Genomic DNA, 17064 nt, shown 5'->3' on the forward strand with positions numbered 1-17064 from the left:
GTGAGCCTTTGCCAAATCTCTGAAAGCCAAAGTGCCCCTAAGCCAGCCCATCGGGGACAGCAGGGACAGCAGAAGACTTGCAGTTCCCATTCTGTGAGATTTTGAAATTCCTGCAAGGGAAGAAGAAAACAAACAACATCTCAGAAAATATATTTATGGCAAAGATCAGCATGTTAGTCACTGAAGATCCAAATGCCACAGCTGAGTCCTAGGTAGCCCTGAAGACCGGCTAGCACAATGGTTATCCAGGCTAGCTCACAGGTAAGGTGAGGAGGTATGACTGGTTTGTTCCCCATGCCAAAGTGGCTCCCAGGCTTCAGAAACTATGAAGTATCTACTGCAATGTTCTGGAGGAAACCATCCAGGAGGTGGCCAACAGAATCAATAAGAGTGCTGACAGTATGAGTTCAAAATAATTCCCCTCTTGCAGACTTCAGTATTCCCCTGCAAAAAAGAAAAAGTGGGGTGTTGATAGTTAACCTAAGAGGCAGAAAGATGAAACCACAGGTATGATGCTATAAAGTACTCTGCTTATTAAGAAGCCATAGTTAAAATCCCCTAAACTACTCAAGGCAGATGGGCTGCCATACAAGTCCTACGAGCACAGCAAGAGAACCTTGATTCCCATTAGATTGTTCACGACTCAGTTATTTGAGTAGTTGGAACGTCAATTCCCGAAGCTGCAAATGGTCAGAGGTTCACCCACAGAAAAGCACACTAAACTCACCTTTGGATTCTTGAGCTCCTCTATCACTGTGTTGATATTACTCCAGCCATCAAAGGACCACAGCCCCTGGTAGAAAGCCATGCCAATGCGCCCTGCCTGCTGTGTTGTGTTGTGGAAGGCAAACAGCAGGGATTCTGTGGAAGCATGGCCCTGCATCAGCACCACAGCCCCACCCACTACAATGACTAGCAGCGAGAACACTTTGGCAGTCGTGCACACGTTCATCAGCACAGTGGACATCCGTGAGCTCCAGAAATTGATCAAAAGCAGCAGCAGGATGCAAGAAGAAGCCACAATCTTGACTATGACCTGAGGGAGCGAGGAGCAGCCTGGGTAAAAGGGAGCCAGTACATACTCAGCGAAACTCAGCGAAACCGCAGTGATGCCGGCTGGTCTGCCTACCAGAACGTATACGTAGATGACCAGGAAGGCAGGTAGAGAGCCAAAGGTTCGCAAAATGTAGGCATAATCTCCCCCAGACTCAGGAACCAGGCTGCCCAGTTCAGCATAGCACAGGGCACCCAGCATGGCCAGGAGTCCACAGGTTGCCCAGACAATAAGACTGGCTCCAGGACTGCCTATGTAAACCAAGACCCCTTGTGGTGACATGAAGATGCCAGAACCAATCATACAGCCAGCGGTCATGGACACTGCACTCCACAGACCAATCTCCCTCTTCAGCATCAGCCCCGCTGTCCCACTGCCCTGCTCTTGCCCCGCGGGCTTGTTGCTGCCATCTTTCTCCTCACTTCGCTCCATTTCGAGACTTCAGCAGACACTGCCTCTGGTTGTTGACAGGTACAGGCTCTGGTACCTAATGTTCGTGGGTTTCCCGAAGGCATTAATGATTACAGTGCTGGAGGGAGTCCAAACTGAAGGGCAAAGATCCAGGGCGTGGTTTAGAAGGAGCTGATCAAGCGAGTGGTTCACCTCAAGCCTCAGCACAGACTATCTATTGGAGCCACGGGTCAGTGTAACTCAAGAAAGGTCCGGGAGAGAAGGGGTCAGAATCGCTATGGACATGTTGGGTGTGGCTCAGTGACAGGGTGTTTGTTCGGCATGTGCAAGTTCCATCCCCAGCACAGCAGATCAGAGAGAGGGAAGAAAGGAAGTGGGGAGAGAGCAAGAGGAAGAGAGGAAGGGAAGGAGGGAGAGAGGGAAGGAAGAAATTTCTCTTGTCCAGTCCCACAGCAACATTGTTAAATGACACCTGGGTGAGTGTTCTATGTAGGCATGAGGACAGCCAAGCCTCTTCCTTCCTCGAACATCTTCTCCCCCTCCTCCAACCCCCACTGTTCCCTTCTGCCTCTGGCATCTCCCTTCTCCCTTCACGTCACAGGTAGAGCTTGTACTCTTAGCCACTTCCTTCCTTCTTGCCAAGGAACAAATGCCATCCTATCTCTTCACCAGGCCTTCTGGTTCTTCTTTGAACTAGGCTTTATGCAACTGGCTTTAAGACTGTATTGGAATCCTTGTTTCCTGGTAGACTTCCTAAAGATGTTTCAGACTCCCCCAGGTGGTAAATAAACCTGCCTCCATGCATACTAACTAAAGCATAAATTGACAGAGCACATATTTTTAGGATGAGAGTACTAATTTCAAATCCCAGATCTACAGCCTCAAAGTTGTGTGAGAGATTGAACTTCATCTTACTCGCCCATCAGTTAGTGGAGGCTAGCTTGTAGAGATCCTTGAAAATTAACAATCTGAAATAGTTTGGACAGTGTATGAAGCAAAGTAAGTATTTCATCAATGTGGTCACATCCCTTACTCTCTGGACAACTTTCATTAGTTCCACTGGGGAAAAGAGGGATTGGTGTTAAAACCAGGAAGATAAAATATTCAAAGGATATATGTATTTTCATATGTTTGTGTGTGTATATATGTATATATGTGTGTGTGTGTCTATGTAATTAATATTAAATTATATTTAACAAGATTAAATTTCTCCGATCTATGAATAACATTTATTTCAGGATATTGTGTCTAGCTTTTTATTGATCACCCTTTTCCTTTAAAAACACAGTAATAGAACCTTTGGTAATGCTGTTACAGTAAAGGTAAGAAGAACTTACTGGAATTTCGGGTAAAGATGTTGACTCCATAAGTAGGCATAAAGGTACTTAGAGTTTTCTATCAGGCTTCTCTAGCTCAAGCTAGCCACATGAACAACTTGGATCTCAGGAATGTGTCAGTACCAGGACGGTCTCAGTTAGGGTTTTACTGCTGTGAGCAGATACCATGGCCAAGGCAACTCTTATAAGATCAACATTTAATTGAGGTTGGCTTAGAGGTTCAGTCCATTATCATCAAGGCAGGAGCATGGCAGCATCCAGGCAGACATGGTGCAGGAGAAGCTGAGAGGTTTACATCTTCATCTGAAGGCTTCTAGGAGAAAACTGACTTCCAGGCAGCTAGGATAAGGGTCTTAAAGCCCACACCCACAGTGTCACACCTACTACAACAAGGCCACACCTCTTAATAGTGCCACTCCCTGGGCCGAGTATATACAAACCATCACAAGGACCTTAACTGTCATGGCTCTTGAGTGTCCCTCTTACGTTTCACGTCTGTTGCAAGGATAACCTCCAAGACATAGACATAGTATTTTTTAGAGTGGCTTACAGGTTGTGGTCCAGTTAATCTAATAATGGCTGTCTATCAATGGAAAGTCTAAGAATCAGTAGTTGTTCAGTCCACAATGCTGATGTCTCAGTTGGTCTTTGGTATATACCAAAATCTTGAAGAAGTAAACTCTAATAGTGAAGTGATGGATTTGCCATTGGGAGCAAGAGCAAGCAGGCAATGAACAAGAACATCCCTCTTCCACGCCCCTTATATAGGCTGCCAGCAGAAGGAGTGGCCCAGATTTAAGGTGGTTTTCCCACCTCAAAAGATCCAGATTTAGAGTTGGTCCAGTTGCATGAGTTTTGATTAACTCCAAATGTATTCAAGTTGACATCATCAAGACTAGCCACCATGAGCCCCAAGCTGTGAGCACTAATAGTAGAAAGCTACCACCCTGTGTTGGTACCCATAGGAAAGAGAACTTGAAGCTGACCTCTGTATGGAGCAGTGACTTCAATGACCATTGAACTTGTGGGGGATTGTTTTTTTTATAATAACCTGTATATACTATATAAGTTTCACTGGGTCATTTCTTTTTGAATAGTCTATCAATATTCTCCTATCGGTCTTTTGGATAATCATCTCATCCAGGATTCTTTTTAAATAATCTCTGAAGCATTTTTGAAAATCTAGTAATTTGGATGGCCATTCCAACAAAAATCTGAACTTTCTTTTTTTGGATATACCAAGTTACTATTAGACTCCAAGGTTTTTATAGGGATTTCCTTCAACTCCTTCTCTGCCCAGTTGTACGATCATTTAGCCAGCCAGTCACACATCCTATGGAATCTTGCCAACAACGCCAAACGCTGAAGCACAGCCCGTGGATGCCTGGCAATCGGGAAATCCACCCAAGATTTGTCTTTAAATGTGCTCGGTGTATTCACACAAATTTTCCTTATAATATCATGCTAATATAAAAGTTAAACAGACGCCTCACCAAGCAGGGAACAGTTAGTTGGACAGAAAATGCAGCTACAAGTTCCCTGGAGAATCTTCTCCAGTTGAGGGGGCTTCCAAAGCTTGCAGTTTCAACCCACATCCACTGTGAAGTCCTTCAGCTCTGACAGGTGGAGACGATAGCAGTGGTGTAGCTCCAGAAGGTCTTTGAGAGTGTTGGCCAGCAACTAGGGCTGACAAGTAGCCATGTGTGAGCCAGTGACAGTGCCAGAAGCTCAACAGCCACTGAAGCCAGGGCCACACAGAGAGGCCAATCTCACGTTCTCTTGACAATGCTATCAACGCAGAGGCTAGAGAGGCGATTTTCAGAAGCATAGCAGTGAGATCTAGAGACCATTTCCAAAGTTCCAATGTTTGTATCATTTTCTGGGTGATAGTATAACAGGGCCACAGTCCTTTGGTAAGGCCCTAAGACCTTAGCACAACTCAACTCAGGAGCAAACAAAATGACGTCACAGGAAGGCATCACATGAATTCTCATGCAGTGTGCTATTCTTTTTCTCATTGTCAGATTGTTTTGTCTGAGATAAACTCTCACTATGCGTAACCCAGGCTAGCCTCGGACTCACACTCCCCCGCCTTGACTACCCGATGACAGGTCTGTACCATTAAGCCTGGCATAACAGCACTATCCTGTGGAAATAGCTCATATTTATATAAAGTAATAAGTGGATGAATTGAATGTAGCATATCTGTATAGTGGAATGTAACTTATGCATAAAAAGTATGAAGCGAGGATTCATGAAACTACATGGACAAACTTTACAGCTTCGTTTATCCTAAAGGAAAGAAGTCAGACACAGGGACTGAGGATACAGCCCAGCTGACAGTCACCGTCTAGCAAGCACGAATCTCCGGGCTCTGCCCCAAGTACCATATAAAACCAGACAGGGTGGCACACACCTGTAATCCCAGCACATGTGAGGTTGGGAGTTCAAGGGCATCCTTGGCTACACAGTTAGTTTAAAGCCAGCCTGGCTGCATGAGATTCTGTTTAAAAAACAAACAAACCAAACATCAAACAAGCAGGAAGTAAAGACTTAAAGGCTTCATAGTATCATGGCTTCCTTTATAAAAGGCGTCTGGGATGGATAAGCCCGGAAAAACAATATGGATTTGAATCAATGCATTTTCTTTGGGAGAGAGTAATAAGAATCTTCTAGCGTTGGCTACTGTTATGGCTGTACACATTATGAATATAATATTTTAAAGTACATTGGAGTCGATCTAGCTCAATAGTAAATTAGGAATAAAGTTTTTGCCCAGAATGTGTGAATCTGGGTTCAGTTCCTGGAAATGTAACACAAACTGAAAACAAACAAACAAACAGAAAAACAAACAAAAAAAAACCCTCTGAACTTAAACTGAAACCGCTATGTTATATATATTTTACTTCAATTTTTTTTAATTAAAAAGAAGATGGCGTGTGGGCTTGCCAGATGACTTAGAAGTTAAAAGCCCTCATTATTAAAGGACCCAGATTCAATTCTTAACACCCACACGATGGCTCACAACTCTCTGTAACTCCAGTTCCGGTCCAGTATCCTCTTCTAATCTTTGAGGGCACCAAGTACCCATGTGGTACACATACATGAATATAAGCAAACATTCATACACATGAAATAAACAAATCCAAACAAACATACTGGGCCATCAAAATAGCTCAACCTGCAATCAAGACTGAAGCGCTGAGTCCAGTCTCCAGGACCCACATGGCAGGGAAAGAACTGGCTCTCTCATGGTGTCCTCTGATTTCCACATTAACACTGTGGTACAAGCAAGCCCTCCCCATACATAAATAAAGAATTGAAAGTAATTTTTGAGGGCTTGGAGAGATGGCTCTGCAGCCTGGGTTCAATTCCCAGCCCCCACATGGCAGCTCACGATTGCCTGTAACTCCATTTCCGGGGGTATCTGACACCTTCGCACAGTCATACATGAGGGCAAAACACCAGTGCACATAAACTAAGAAGTATTTATAAAAATAAAGTAATTTTTGAAATGTTTTAAGGACTAGCAACAGGATTTTGAAAGGGTCTGTGTAAGCTAGGGATTCATGTTGACTACTTGGGCGTTCGCCTGTCTTTGCAGAGACTTGGATTTCATTCCCCAGCATCACACAAAAGCACCCAGGAGAAGCAGCATAAGAAGGTGGAAGGAACAGAGGAGGGTTAAAAGTTCAAGGTCATCCTCAGCTTCCTAGTGGCTCAAGGCCAACCTGGTATACTTGAGACTTTACCTCCCAGAGCAAAGCTAAGCAAAGCCACCTGTCCGAACGCCATGCTGCTGCATTCTGTCCGTTTCAAAGCCAGTCTTCCTCACTTTCCCTAAGTCGAGCAGCGGGAAGCGCACACTTCCCTGGCTCTCCCTACTAGCCCAAAGGCCCAGCGATGCTTTACTTATGTTTTTTAAGATCTATTTATTTATTACATGTAAGTACACTGTAGCTGTCTTCAGACACCCCAGAAGAGGGCACCAGATCTTATTACGGATGGTTGTGAGCCACCATGTGGTTGCTAGGATTTGAACTCAGGACCTTTGGAAGAGCAGTTGGTGCTCTTAACCGCTGAGCCATCTCTCCATCCCCTGGGGATGCTTTATGCTGCTCTTGGAGTAGGCTTTCCTGCTCCAAATGTCAGTCAACTGCTCCCCAGCTCAATAAGTACAGAGCCAAACCAGGCAGTGACTTTTCTAGAGAACACCGGTAGCTGCCTTGACTTATACCAGGAAGTGATAGTCACTCAGTGCCCAAAATTGCAATGCAGGGGATACACGAGACACTGTTTTAAAATGCATTTTTTAAATCTACAGTACAATAGCTAAACATTAACCCAAACAGGAATCACGATGTATCCCATGCTGAGCACCCACAATGCTGGCAGATTCCTGAAGATGAACTGACCCAACGCTATCTTCTTAACTGTGGTGACCTGAAGCTCAAAGCACAGCAGAGGGGAGCAAGTCAGAGACTTGATTATAACACCAGCCCGCTCTGAGTGGTGGTGACTCAGCAGCCTCCCTACACAGCTAAGTGAGGGTGCTGAAATGTTCCTCCAAGATTCTCCCCAAAACTGTATCCAGGCAACTGGGCCCTGGGTGACTGTGTAGCAGTACAGGGATGAAAAGTCTTAGTGAGAAGGACAAAGGACACTGTTTTATATCTGGGATCTCTCAACTCAATAATGACCCTTGCCACCTGGACTCTAGATGTCACATACCCCCTCACCCCCACCCTTAATTGCCATTCAGTGACTGGCAGACTTTACAGGTGGGCCTTAGTAGTCTTCCTTCTGTGAAGCATGCTTGCCCTCACTGTTCCTAATATCCAAACCCAGACTTCAGCCATAGCCATGCAGCCGGGAGCTTCAGCTGACTGCCCGCAGGAAAGGCACCACACTGCCCTTCTCCTGGCAGCACACTGACATTCCAGACAGCCACCAAGCACATCCCCTATGGCAAGATTAAGGCCATCCAAACCTGGGGCCCTGGGGAAAGAATGTCCAGGATGCTGTTGAAGCCAGTGACTTGTATCAAAGTCCCTGGACCCCTCCTCAGACCCCCTGTCCAGGGGCTTGCTCTCTAAGCACAAACAGGGCAATCCTTCCCTGAGTGGACCACGGCTGTGTGGCTATGGTGGGGGTAGGGAGAGGCTGCTGCTGAGGCCTTCAACAAGTTGTCAGGTCCAAAGGAAACTCCATTTCCTCAGATTCCAAAAGGCAGAAGAGCAAACGGCTATCCCTGGTGCTTGTTTGCAAAATGCTGGCCTCCAGGCCCCTTCAGTATCACAAGTACCTGATACACATTTCAGAGTCCACACTGGCTGGCACCCTAGCACTCCTCCCTTCCTCCTCTCCTCCCCTCCTCTAAACCATGCAGCTCATGGGCTCCTTCCCACCAAACTATTCATTCTCCTTATAATCCTGCCATGCCTTTTCTCTATTTTGCTCTCCCAGTCTCCCTCCCTCGCTCTGTCTCCCTCCTTCTCCTTTCTCTACTCCATTGTTCTGTCTCTGTCTCTCTGTCTACCTGACTCCTGCTTCTCTCATGACTAGGTCCAGTCTGCTGGTCTACTCCTTTCTCTGTCTGGACTCTCCCAGGTGCCTCTGCTTGTTCTTTCTCATGGCTGCAGTAAAAACCTTTCCACGTAACCACACACGGTCATGCTATCTGTTCATACGCTGAGCTTCCCAAAGCATTGTTCTAGGATTTTCTTCACACACGACCTCCCAACCAGATTCTGCCACTTCTGTCTTACTCACTTGGGAAATTCAGCCACTCTGGCCCTGACTGTGCCTTCAGAAATGGTCCTGACTACTCAGATACCTCTGCTGTGGCCTCTGGTCACAAAGGGCCTTTCAGAAGTTACCTGGCCCACAAGTCCCCTGGTGAAGTGGCATGGAGCAGCTCGTGGGAAGGAGTTGGGCTTTTGAGACTCTGCATCACGGTGAACTCCTTTCAGAAATGTCCCGGACACCGAGTCGGGCTATAGCTAAATTGGTAGAGCACCTAGCTAGCAGGCACAAGTTTACATCTCTAGCGTGGGATAAACTGCCAATGGCCAGTATCTATTGTTCCAACACTTGAGAGGTAGAGACAGGAGGATCAGAAGTTCAAGGTCACAGTGAGTTCGTAGCCAGGCCTGGGATATTTGAGAGTCTATTAAAGGGGGTGGGGTGGGGGATGGCAAATGGAGGCAAATTGATCTCTGTGAGTTCAAGGCCAGCCTGATTTTCATAGTGAGTTCCAGGCTGCCCAAGGCTAGAGAAACCTTTCCTAAAAATAAATAGACTAGAGCATTGTAAGATATTCTGGCTACAAATCACTTAACTCCTATCTCTTGAGTTTCGCGGCCCTCAGCCCTGAAGAGCCCGAGAAAGTGATTGTCCAATCACAGGCACTGAGAAGGTCCCATCTTCCTGTCAGGCAGAAATAACTGCCTGCAGTGTTTCTCAATTTAGAAGGCAGAAAGAGGGAAACTGCTTTTCTACCCCCTTTCCTAAACACAAAATCTCCTGCCACATAGGTCGCTATAACAACAGGAGAGTCCTGGGAGGGAAGAGGCCCCAGAAGTTCAGCATTTCCTTGATCCCCACAAGAGGGCAGCTAACAAACTGACTCTGCGTGACTGCTGGAACCGAGGCTGTGAGATGTCGCCCTCTAGTGGACATAGAGGGATCAGACAGATGGAGGAGAGCACAAGAGATGGGTTGCAAAGAAGGCTGGAGACATCCGGTCGTCAACATTCCCATTCCTGGGCCTATCCTGCTTCTCCCCCGCAGCCAGGCTTCTCACCGTGCCTTAGTCCCTGGAGTTCATCATCTTGGGCGGTGACCAACACCCTCACCCGCCCTGACCAAGCTCTGGCCAGGCTGGAAATTCGTGAACTTGCGGGTTCTTGCTTGTTCCAACCTATCTGTACCTCTAGAGGAGCTGCCTGCTGGTCACCTCAGATGTCAATTTCTCTTGATTCCAAATCCCATCAATTCTTCTGGCTGCCATTGCACCATTGTGGGATTTTGTTTGTTTTGTTTCTGTTTTGTTTGCTAGATCTATATTTCTGTCCCTGACCTCTCTCTAGAGCAGCAATTCTCAACCTGAGAGTCTCTACCGCTTTGGGGGTTGGGTCAAATGATCCTTTCACAGGGGTCCCATGTGAGATATCCTGCATATTGGATATTTACATTATTACTCATAATAGTAACAAAATTACTGTTATGAAGAAGCAACAAAAATAATTTTATGCTCGGGGTCACGTTTCATGAAGAATTAAAGGGTCTCAGCTTTAGGAAGGTGGAGAACATCCACCTTGGGGCTTCAGACCTATCTGTTCAGCTGCTGACTGATGCCCGTCTGCCAGCTCCTCAAACACTGCCACCTCAGCATATTCAATCTAGAGCTCATGGCCCTCCTCAGTCCCTCTCCTGCCCTGGAAGCCCCCCAGGTTTCCTTGATATGGGAGACCCTGGCATGGGTCATCAGGGGCAGCCTTGGGAATGAGAAATCTTGTGCTCCAAGGGTGAAGTTCTGGCTAGAAAAGAGTTCGAAGCTGTTGGTTTCCCCTGGGGCAGAGAGGCACTTCCCCAAAGTTATTTTCCCTGTCTTCTTAACGAAGTCTTTATCCAATGACTGAGCTCCATGGGACCCTGCCACAAAACAACAACAACAAACACACACATACACACACACACACACACACACATACAACTAAAACCCAAAACCCTCATTTATAAATATAAAAACATAATTGTTTTTGTTCCTTCTTTTTGGGGCTGTTGTTGTTGTTGATTCATTTTGGTTTTTTGTTTGTTTGTTTTGTTGAGACAAGGTTTCTCTGTGTAGCCCTGGCTGTCCTGGAACTCACTCTATAGACCAGCCTGTCCTCAAGCTCAGAGATCCATGTGCCTCTGCCTCCCAAGTGCTGGGATTAAAGATGTGTGCCACCACTGTCTAGCCCCATATAATTTCTTAACATAGCATTAAAAATGAAATCCAACAGTGTATTTATCTAATTTTATCAAGACAAAGGTTTGTCTCGCTAATGCAATGGCATCTAACTTTCAGAAAGCTTATTCACATTATTTACCACAATATGAAATATAACAGTGTGATGAAGTTCTAGGTTAGATTCCCAACAGAATATACACATCACACCAGAGGGGGGTGGGGAGAGAGAGAGAGAGAGAGAGAGAGAGAGAGAGAGAGAAGCAAAGAAAAGAAAGGTTAATCTGTTTATAGCAACAAGTGCCTGTAATCTCCAGGGACCCAAGATAAGAGGATCAGATCAAGGCCAATCTTACCTACACAGCAAGACCTTATCTCAAAATACCCTTGGTGTGAGTGCATGTGAGTGTGTGTGTGTGTGTATGTGTGTGTGTGTGTGTGTGTGTGTGTGTGCATGTGTGTGTGTGTAATATTAACAAATTAAAAAGAAAAAAGTCAGTAGTTGCCAGGAAAAAAATTGCTAGAATTCAATACAAATAATAAAACCTAGAAGTAACTGAGAAAAATTGTTTGAACTGCATGATTTAAGTCCACAAAAATCTCAGGTGTCACCCTATATACTAATCAACCTAAAAGTCAAATTGAGGCCCATCAAGAGTCAGAACAAGGGTTGACCGGAACCAAAATGTAGACAGCCACTGGGGAAGAAATACAACCCCAGTGGCTGAGAGTGCGTGCTCCTGAAATGGAATGGGAGGGGCTAGAGTTGCTGAGGTTGTTTTTCCTTTACACTAATTAAGAACAAGAGGGAGGTTGCAGCAGCCAGCACAGGATGCTTACTGGATGTCTTCCACCACACTTAGCTCCAGGTGAGAAGTGAGAGGAGCAGGAAAAGGCTTTCCCGGGTGTTTGTGGGTATCTGTATGGCACAGGAAGTCTGCAGAGACTGGAGCCCATGTCTCATGTTTTCCCCATGGCTAAAGAATTCTGTGACTTCATTCTTATGACATTTCATAATACTTTCTCATTTCTGCCCTTCAGTTAACATAAAGAGGGATGGTTAATCGGGTACAATCATTTTGAAAAATCTTTCCCCGGAATCACTGATGATCAGCAGATGGTTTGGCATGGTGGGGGGCTAAGAACTAGAGTCCCGTGTCGCTAGGGAGGTTCATTTCTAGACGTCTATGTCCCATGTAGGAGGAGATGAGGAGACTATAGCTAGGAGGCTGGGACCAAATCCTGGGTAGCCACAGGGAACTCTCATGAGCACCCACTCATGATTAAACTGTGTCATTACTTAAGTGATCTGATAGCTAAGCAACTTTAAAAAAAATTGTTTGTTTTATGTATGTGAGTACATTGTAGCTGTCTTCAGACACACCAGAAGAGGACATGGGATCCCATTACAGATGGTTGTGAGTCGCCACATGGTTGCTGGGAATTGAACTCAGTACCTCTGGGACAGCAGTCAATGCTTTTAACTGCTGAGCCATCTCTCCAGCCCACATTTGCACTTTAAATGTATGAATGACTCTTCAACAAAATAAGGCATAAAACTTACAATATTGTCATGCACTCATGGTGTCAGAAATGTCAATAAGATATTTGTGTGTCTTTCTACAATGGCACCATTTGAGTAATAATCAATTCACTAAGTAGGTGGTCTCACTAGCAGCAATTTGCTAAGTAATCACACTTTCTTTGCTAGTCAGGCCAAGGGAAACACAATTTTCTTATTCCACTTTCTTTATTTTGAGTCAGGGTCTCACTATTTAGCCCTGGCTAGCATGGAACTCACTATATAAATTAGGCTAGTCTCCACCTCCTAGAGTTATGCCTGACTCTGCTTCCCTACTGCTGAGATTAAATGTTAATTTTAGCTCCCAGATCACAAGCCATAAAGTATGCAAATACATATACTCTCAGAAAAAAGAAAAGAAAAGAAAAAAGAAACCAGAGCTAGCAATGTTGAGAGACAAAAGCAATGCATTCATATCATTCTAAGGGAGGACAAGGGAACCAAGCGTCCTTGGTAATGTCTTCTAGAGTACTGCATAGATTCTAGATTGTACAGAGAAAGGTCAGAAGGGGGAAGAATGAGACCCATGGGGTAACCACCCTGCTGTCTTCTGGCTGATCATTATCTCAGGGTTCATCTGGCAGAGGTTTTGTTTTGTTTTGTTTTGTTTTGTTTTGTTTTGTTTTGTTTTGGAGACAGGGTTTCTCTGTGTAGCCCTGGCTGTCCTGGAACTCACTTTGTAGATCAGGCTAGCCTAGAACTCAGAAATCTGCCTGCCTCTGCCTCCCAAGTGCTGGGATTAAAGGCATGCTCCACCACCACCTGGCTAGAGGTATTGTTAATAAGAAAATTGCTATTGCCTTCAGGGTAGTTGGGCCCTTGTCTCATGTTGCTTATACGTCTGCACTATTGTTACTGGAATCCTAGATGCCGGCAGGAAAGACCAACTCAAAGCAGAGGATACGTGCAAAATGGAAGCAAAGATGCTAAGCTTTCATCCTGTTTCTAGCTACGGGGCTGGGGGGTTGAGAGGGTGGGGTGGGCATCTGCAAGCTGGAGGAGGAACAGAGAGAGATTCCAGCCAGGGCCTTTCACAGCCTGGGTTTGTACTCCACTAACAGACATTCTGACTGCTAAAGTTTAATACGGAGAAAGGCCTCTTGCAAAACCCTAAGATTCCTGTTGCCTGTGGGAGGCTAAAAGGATTGCTTTCTGTGTATTTGTTTCTATGTTGGTTTTTGGCTTTGAGGTGGTGCCTTGCAATATAGTCCCAGCTGACTGTGAACCCTGCCTTAGCTTCCGAGTGTTGGATTATAGGCATATACAGCCATACTCAATCTTTTTATTCATAGGACTACGTTGTTGTTGTTGTTGTTGTTGTTGAAAAGGAAGGTAAAGAGGGAAAACCACAGTATTCCATCTGGGTTATCAACATGTCATGGCTCCAGGTGCAGGAATCAAATCTTTGCCACAGGGACTAAAGTACTGATCCTAGCATTGATCTATGAAGCAACGTCGGCAAGGCGGGGAAAGGTATAATGTTGCAAGCAATTCCCTCCACTCACCTCCTCCTAACAGATGCAAAGCTATCGTGCTCTGGGGGAAAATAAAGAGTGGAAAGAAGCTAATGACTTGCAGTGAAGACAGAGACCACTGAGGCCATTCTCCAAGCATCGTCCTCTGGAACAAAAACAAACAAAACAAGGGGCGTTAACTGGGGAAATATATATATTCATATACTGAAGACATTTCTTCTCGGGTAGAGGGGGCATACCCTGAGCATGCTCAGTTCCAGTTCATGGACCACATATTCAAAACAACAATAAAGACAAGCTTATACGTGGAATGTTCATGTTGCAATGTGCAATGTTTCCACCATAGGTCACCTGAGCAGAATGAGTCAGAGTGGCTCAGAGTTTGGGCTGGTTCCGTCTAAGTTTCACAGAATTTTCTTGCTTGGTGGTGGAGACTTTGACAGGGCGTGATCAGTCATGTAAAGAGGTGGGAGTTTCTACTCCTGTGAGTACCTATGAGTTTGTCCCTAAAGGATCCCCCTGGCAGCTAATTGTAGCCTCAGAAGATCTTCAGTTCAGAGATAATCCTAAACTTTTTTTGTTTTGATTTAAAGAGTTGATCTTTCTTTGTGTTGCATTTAGAAGCTGTGCAGACAGAGCTGAAATTCATGGTCAACTTCAGTTACATACTGAGTTCCAGGTCAGCCTGGGCTGTGAGAGAGCTAGACTCAGGAGAGAAGGTGAAAGAGAGAGAAAGGGGGGAGGGGGGCTGGAGTGACAGCTTAGGTGCTGCTCAGTCATGAAGATCGGCGTTCAGATCCCAGCACATGTTAACACATGCTTCCCAACACTAAAGAAATGTAAAAAGTACTTTAAAAAGAAAGTAAAAGCTGGGAGATGGTGGTGCACACCTTTAGTTCCCAACACTTGGGAGGCAGGCGGATCTATGTGAGTTCAAGGCCAGCTAGGTCTATACAGTGAGTTCCAGGACAGCCAGGGGCTGCAAAGAGAAACAGTGTCTCTCTCTCTCTCTCTCTCTCTGTGTGTGTGTGTGTGTGTGTGTGTGTGTGTGTGTCTTTGCCTGTATGTTCATGTCAGAACCATAAGTTAATGGCTGAAAGCTTGTCTACTTTTTTTTTAAGGAAAAAAAGATTTATTTATTTATTTATTTATTTATTTATTTATTTATTTATTATATGTAAGTACACTGTAGCTGTCTTCAGACACACCAGAAGAGGGTGTCAGATCTCTTTACAAATGGTTGTGAGCCACCATGTAGTTGCTGGGATTTGAACTCATGACCTTTGGAAGAACGGTCAGTGCTCTTAACCACTGATCCATCTCTCCAGCCAAAAACCCTGTCTTGAAAATAACAACAACAACAACAGCAACAACAACAAAAAAATCCCAAAATCAAAAACAAAAGAAAACCCCAAAACAACTCAAATGGTCTAAGTATTACCACTGGATGTTAGATTCCAAAAGAAAGCAGACAATGAGGGCCAAGTAGGGGCTAAAAGTTTTGAGCAGATGGGGTTGTCTACATGGGACCAAGTACCTAAGGGTTTAGGAAATGTGTCATCAGATTCTGTTCTATGGCAAAGCAGACTTGGGAGAAACATTTAGGGGAATGTTTTAATTGACTAAGACCACAGCTATGGGTGCATGAGCAAAATGTCTAGTATTTCTGAGTAAGAAATCGACTCTATGTGATATACTTTGAAAGTATCTGAAAAAATAAACCGTAAGGAACCCTGCGGTGGCCACTCCTAGCCTCACGCGACCTCTCCCCCTTGAGCACATAGGTGTTGCCTGTAGAGCCAGCTAGAGTTTTCAGGGAAGATGATGACCCCTAAAAGGAAGGCTCTTAAGGTGGTTCCTGTCAGTCACACTCCTTCAAGAGGTCCCAAGCTTAGTCCATGTGTGTGGCTCAGAGTGCAGCGTGTGAGGCTTGCTCCTCCAGGTCTCCTCGCCTTAGAGATTCTTTTACGTGTCTTGGAAATCCAGTTTCCAGGTCTTGATGTGCATCTTCCAGATGAGCTGAAAGGTCCCTAAAAAAAAAATTCTCCTGGGAGAACCTATATAACTCTGCATGTCACAGACCGAAGTCCCAATACTTTCACCGAGACTCTTGATCAGCCTTTTAGTCTTGATACAGCTGTGTATTCTCATGGTTTTGGTTGCTTGGTTTGGAAGGACATGGAGAGAAAGTTTTTCTTTTTTCTTTCTTTTAAAAAGGTGTATTTACTTTATTTGTATATATGAGTGTCTTTGCCTGAGTGCATGTATGTATGATGTATGATGCCCATGGAAGCGAGAAGAGAATGTCACATCCCCTGGAACTGGAGTTACAGATGGTTGTGAGCCACCATGTGGGTGTTGGGATTTGAACCTGGGTCCTGGGTAAGAGCAATAAGTCCTTTAAAACTCTGAGCCATCTCTTCAGCCCTAAGGACTTCACTTTTTTTATTTTATTTTATTTTTTGGTTTGGTTTGGGTATTTGGGAGTTTTGTTTAGTTTTTAGACAGGGTCTCTCTAGGTAGCTGTGGCTGGTCTGTGACTTTGTATGTCATCCTGGTTGCAGCTTTTCAGTGACCCTTCTGCCTCTGTTTCCCAAGTATTGACATTGTAAACATAAGCCACCCAACCCACCTAGATCAATCTTTCTTCATTCCTTCCTTTCTTCCTCCTTTCTTTCCTTTTCTTTCTTTCTTTCTTTCTTTCTTTCTTTCTTTCTTTCTTTCTTTCTCTCTTTCTTTCAGACAGGCCTTTATTATATAGCCCCAGTGATCTGGAATTTACTGTGTAGATCAGATTGATCATACTAACAGAGATCCACCTGCCTCTGCCTCCCAAGTGCTAGGATTAAAGGCATGCACCACACCCCAGTCTCTCTCTCTCTCTCTCTCTCTCTCTCTCTCTCTCTCTCTCTCTCTCTCTCTCACACACACACACACACACACACACACACACACACACACACCACAACAAGCAATTGTAACTTATAAAGTGCTTATACTGACTCAATCCCAGGACTTTACTGGAAACCAACCCTGAGCCTGTCTGAGCCTCAGTAAGAAGCAGTACTTATCCTACACACAGATGCTTAGACTGGGCCTAATCCTCACAGAAGATCATAAAGTAGCTCTTTAATCAGTCTCAGGCCGGGCAGTGGTGGTGCACGCCTTTAATCCCAGCACTCGGGAGGCAAAGGCAGGCAGATTTCTGAGTTTGAGGCCAGCCTGGTCTACAAAGTGAGTTCCAGGACAGC

The 17064-nt window shown here is 45.0% G+C and overlaps 1 protein-coding gene and 1 long non-coding RNA gene across 9 annotated transcripts in view; one reads left to right on the forward strand and one right to left on the reverse strand.

Annotated features, from left to right (window-relative positions):
- The window catches only part of 5033421B08Rik, a 76905-nt gene that overhangs the window by 26897 nt on the left and 32944 nt on the right, over positions 1-17064 (forward strand). The gene's annotated exons all lie outside the window — the stretch shown is intronic.
- The window catches only part of Slc7a15 (solute carrier family 7 (cationic amino acid transporter, y+ system), member 15), a 70586-nt gene that overhangs the window by 9579 nt on the left and 43943 nt on the right, over positions 1-17064 (reverse strand). For 2 of the 6 annotated variants that reach the window (XM_011243876.3, XM_006515118.4), the window contains exon 1: positions 728-1575. In XM_011243876.3, coding sequence (XP_011242178.1) covers positions 728-1486 — 759 coding nt within the window. In that variant the 5' untranslated portion in view covers positions 1487-1575. Of the gene's footprint in view, positions 1-138; positions 445-727; positions 1578-13843; positions 13959-17064 lie in introns of those variants that run through there. The other 4 variants (NM_001286385.1, NM_177802.3, NM_001038660.2 and 1 more) reach the window with 4 other exon arrangements.

The sequence above is a fragment of the Mus musculus genome, chromosome 12 (genome assembly GCF_000001635.26).
Source record: "Mus musculus strain C57BL/6J chromosome 12, GRCm38.p6 C57BL/6J".
NCBI classification, from domain to species: Eukaryota; Metazoa; Chordata; class Mammalia; order Rodentia; family Muridae; genus Mus; species Mus musculus.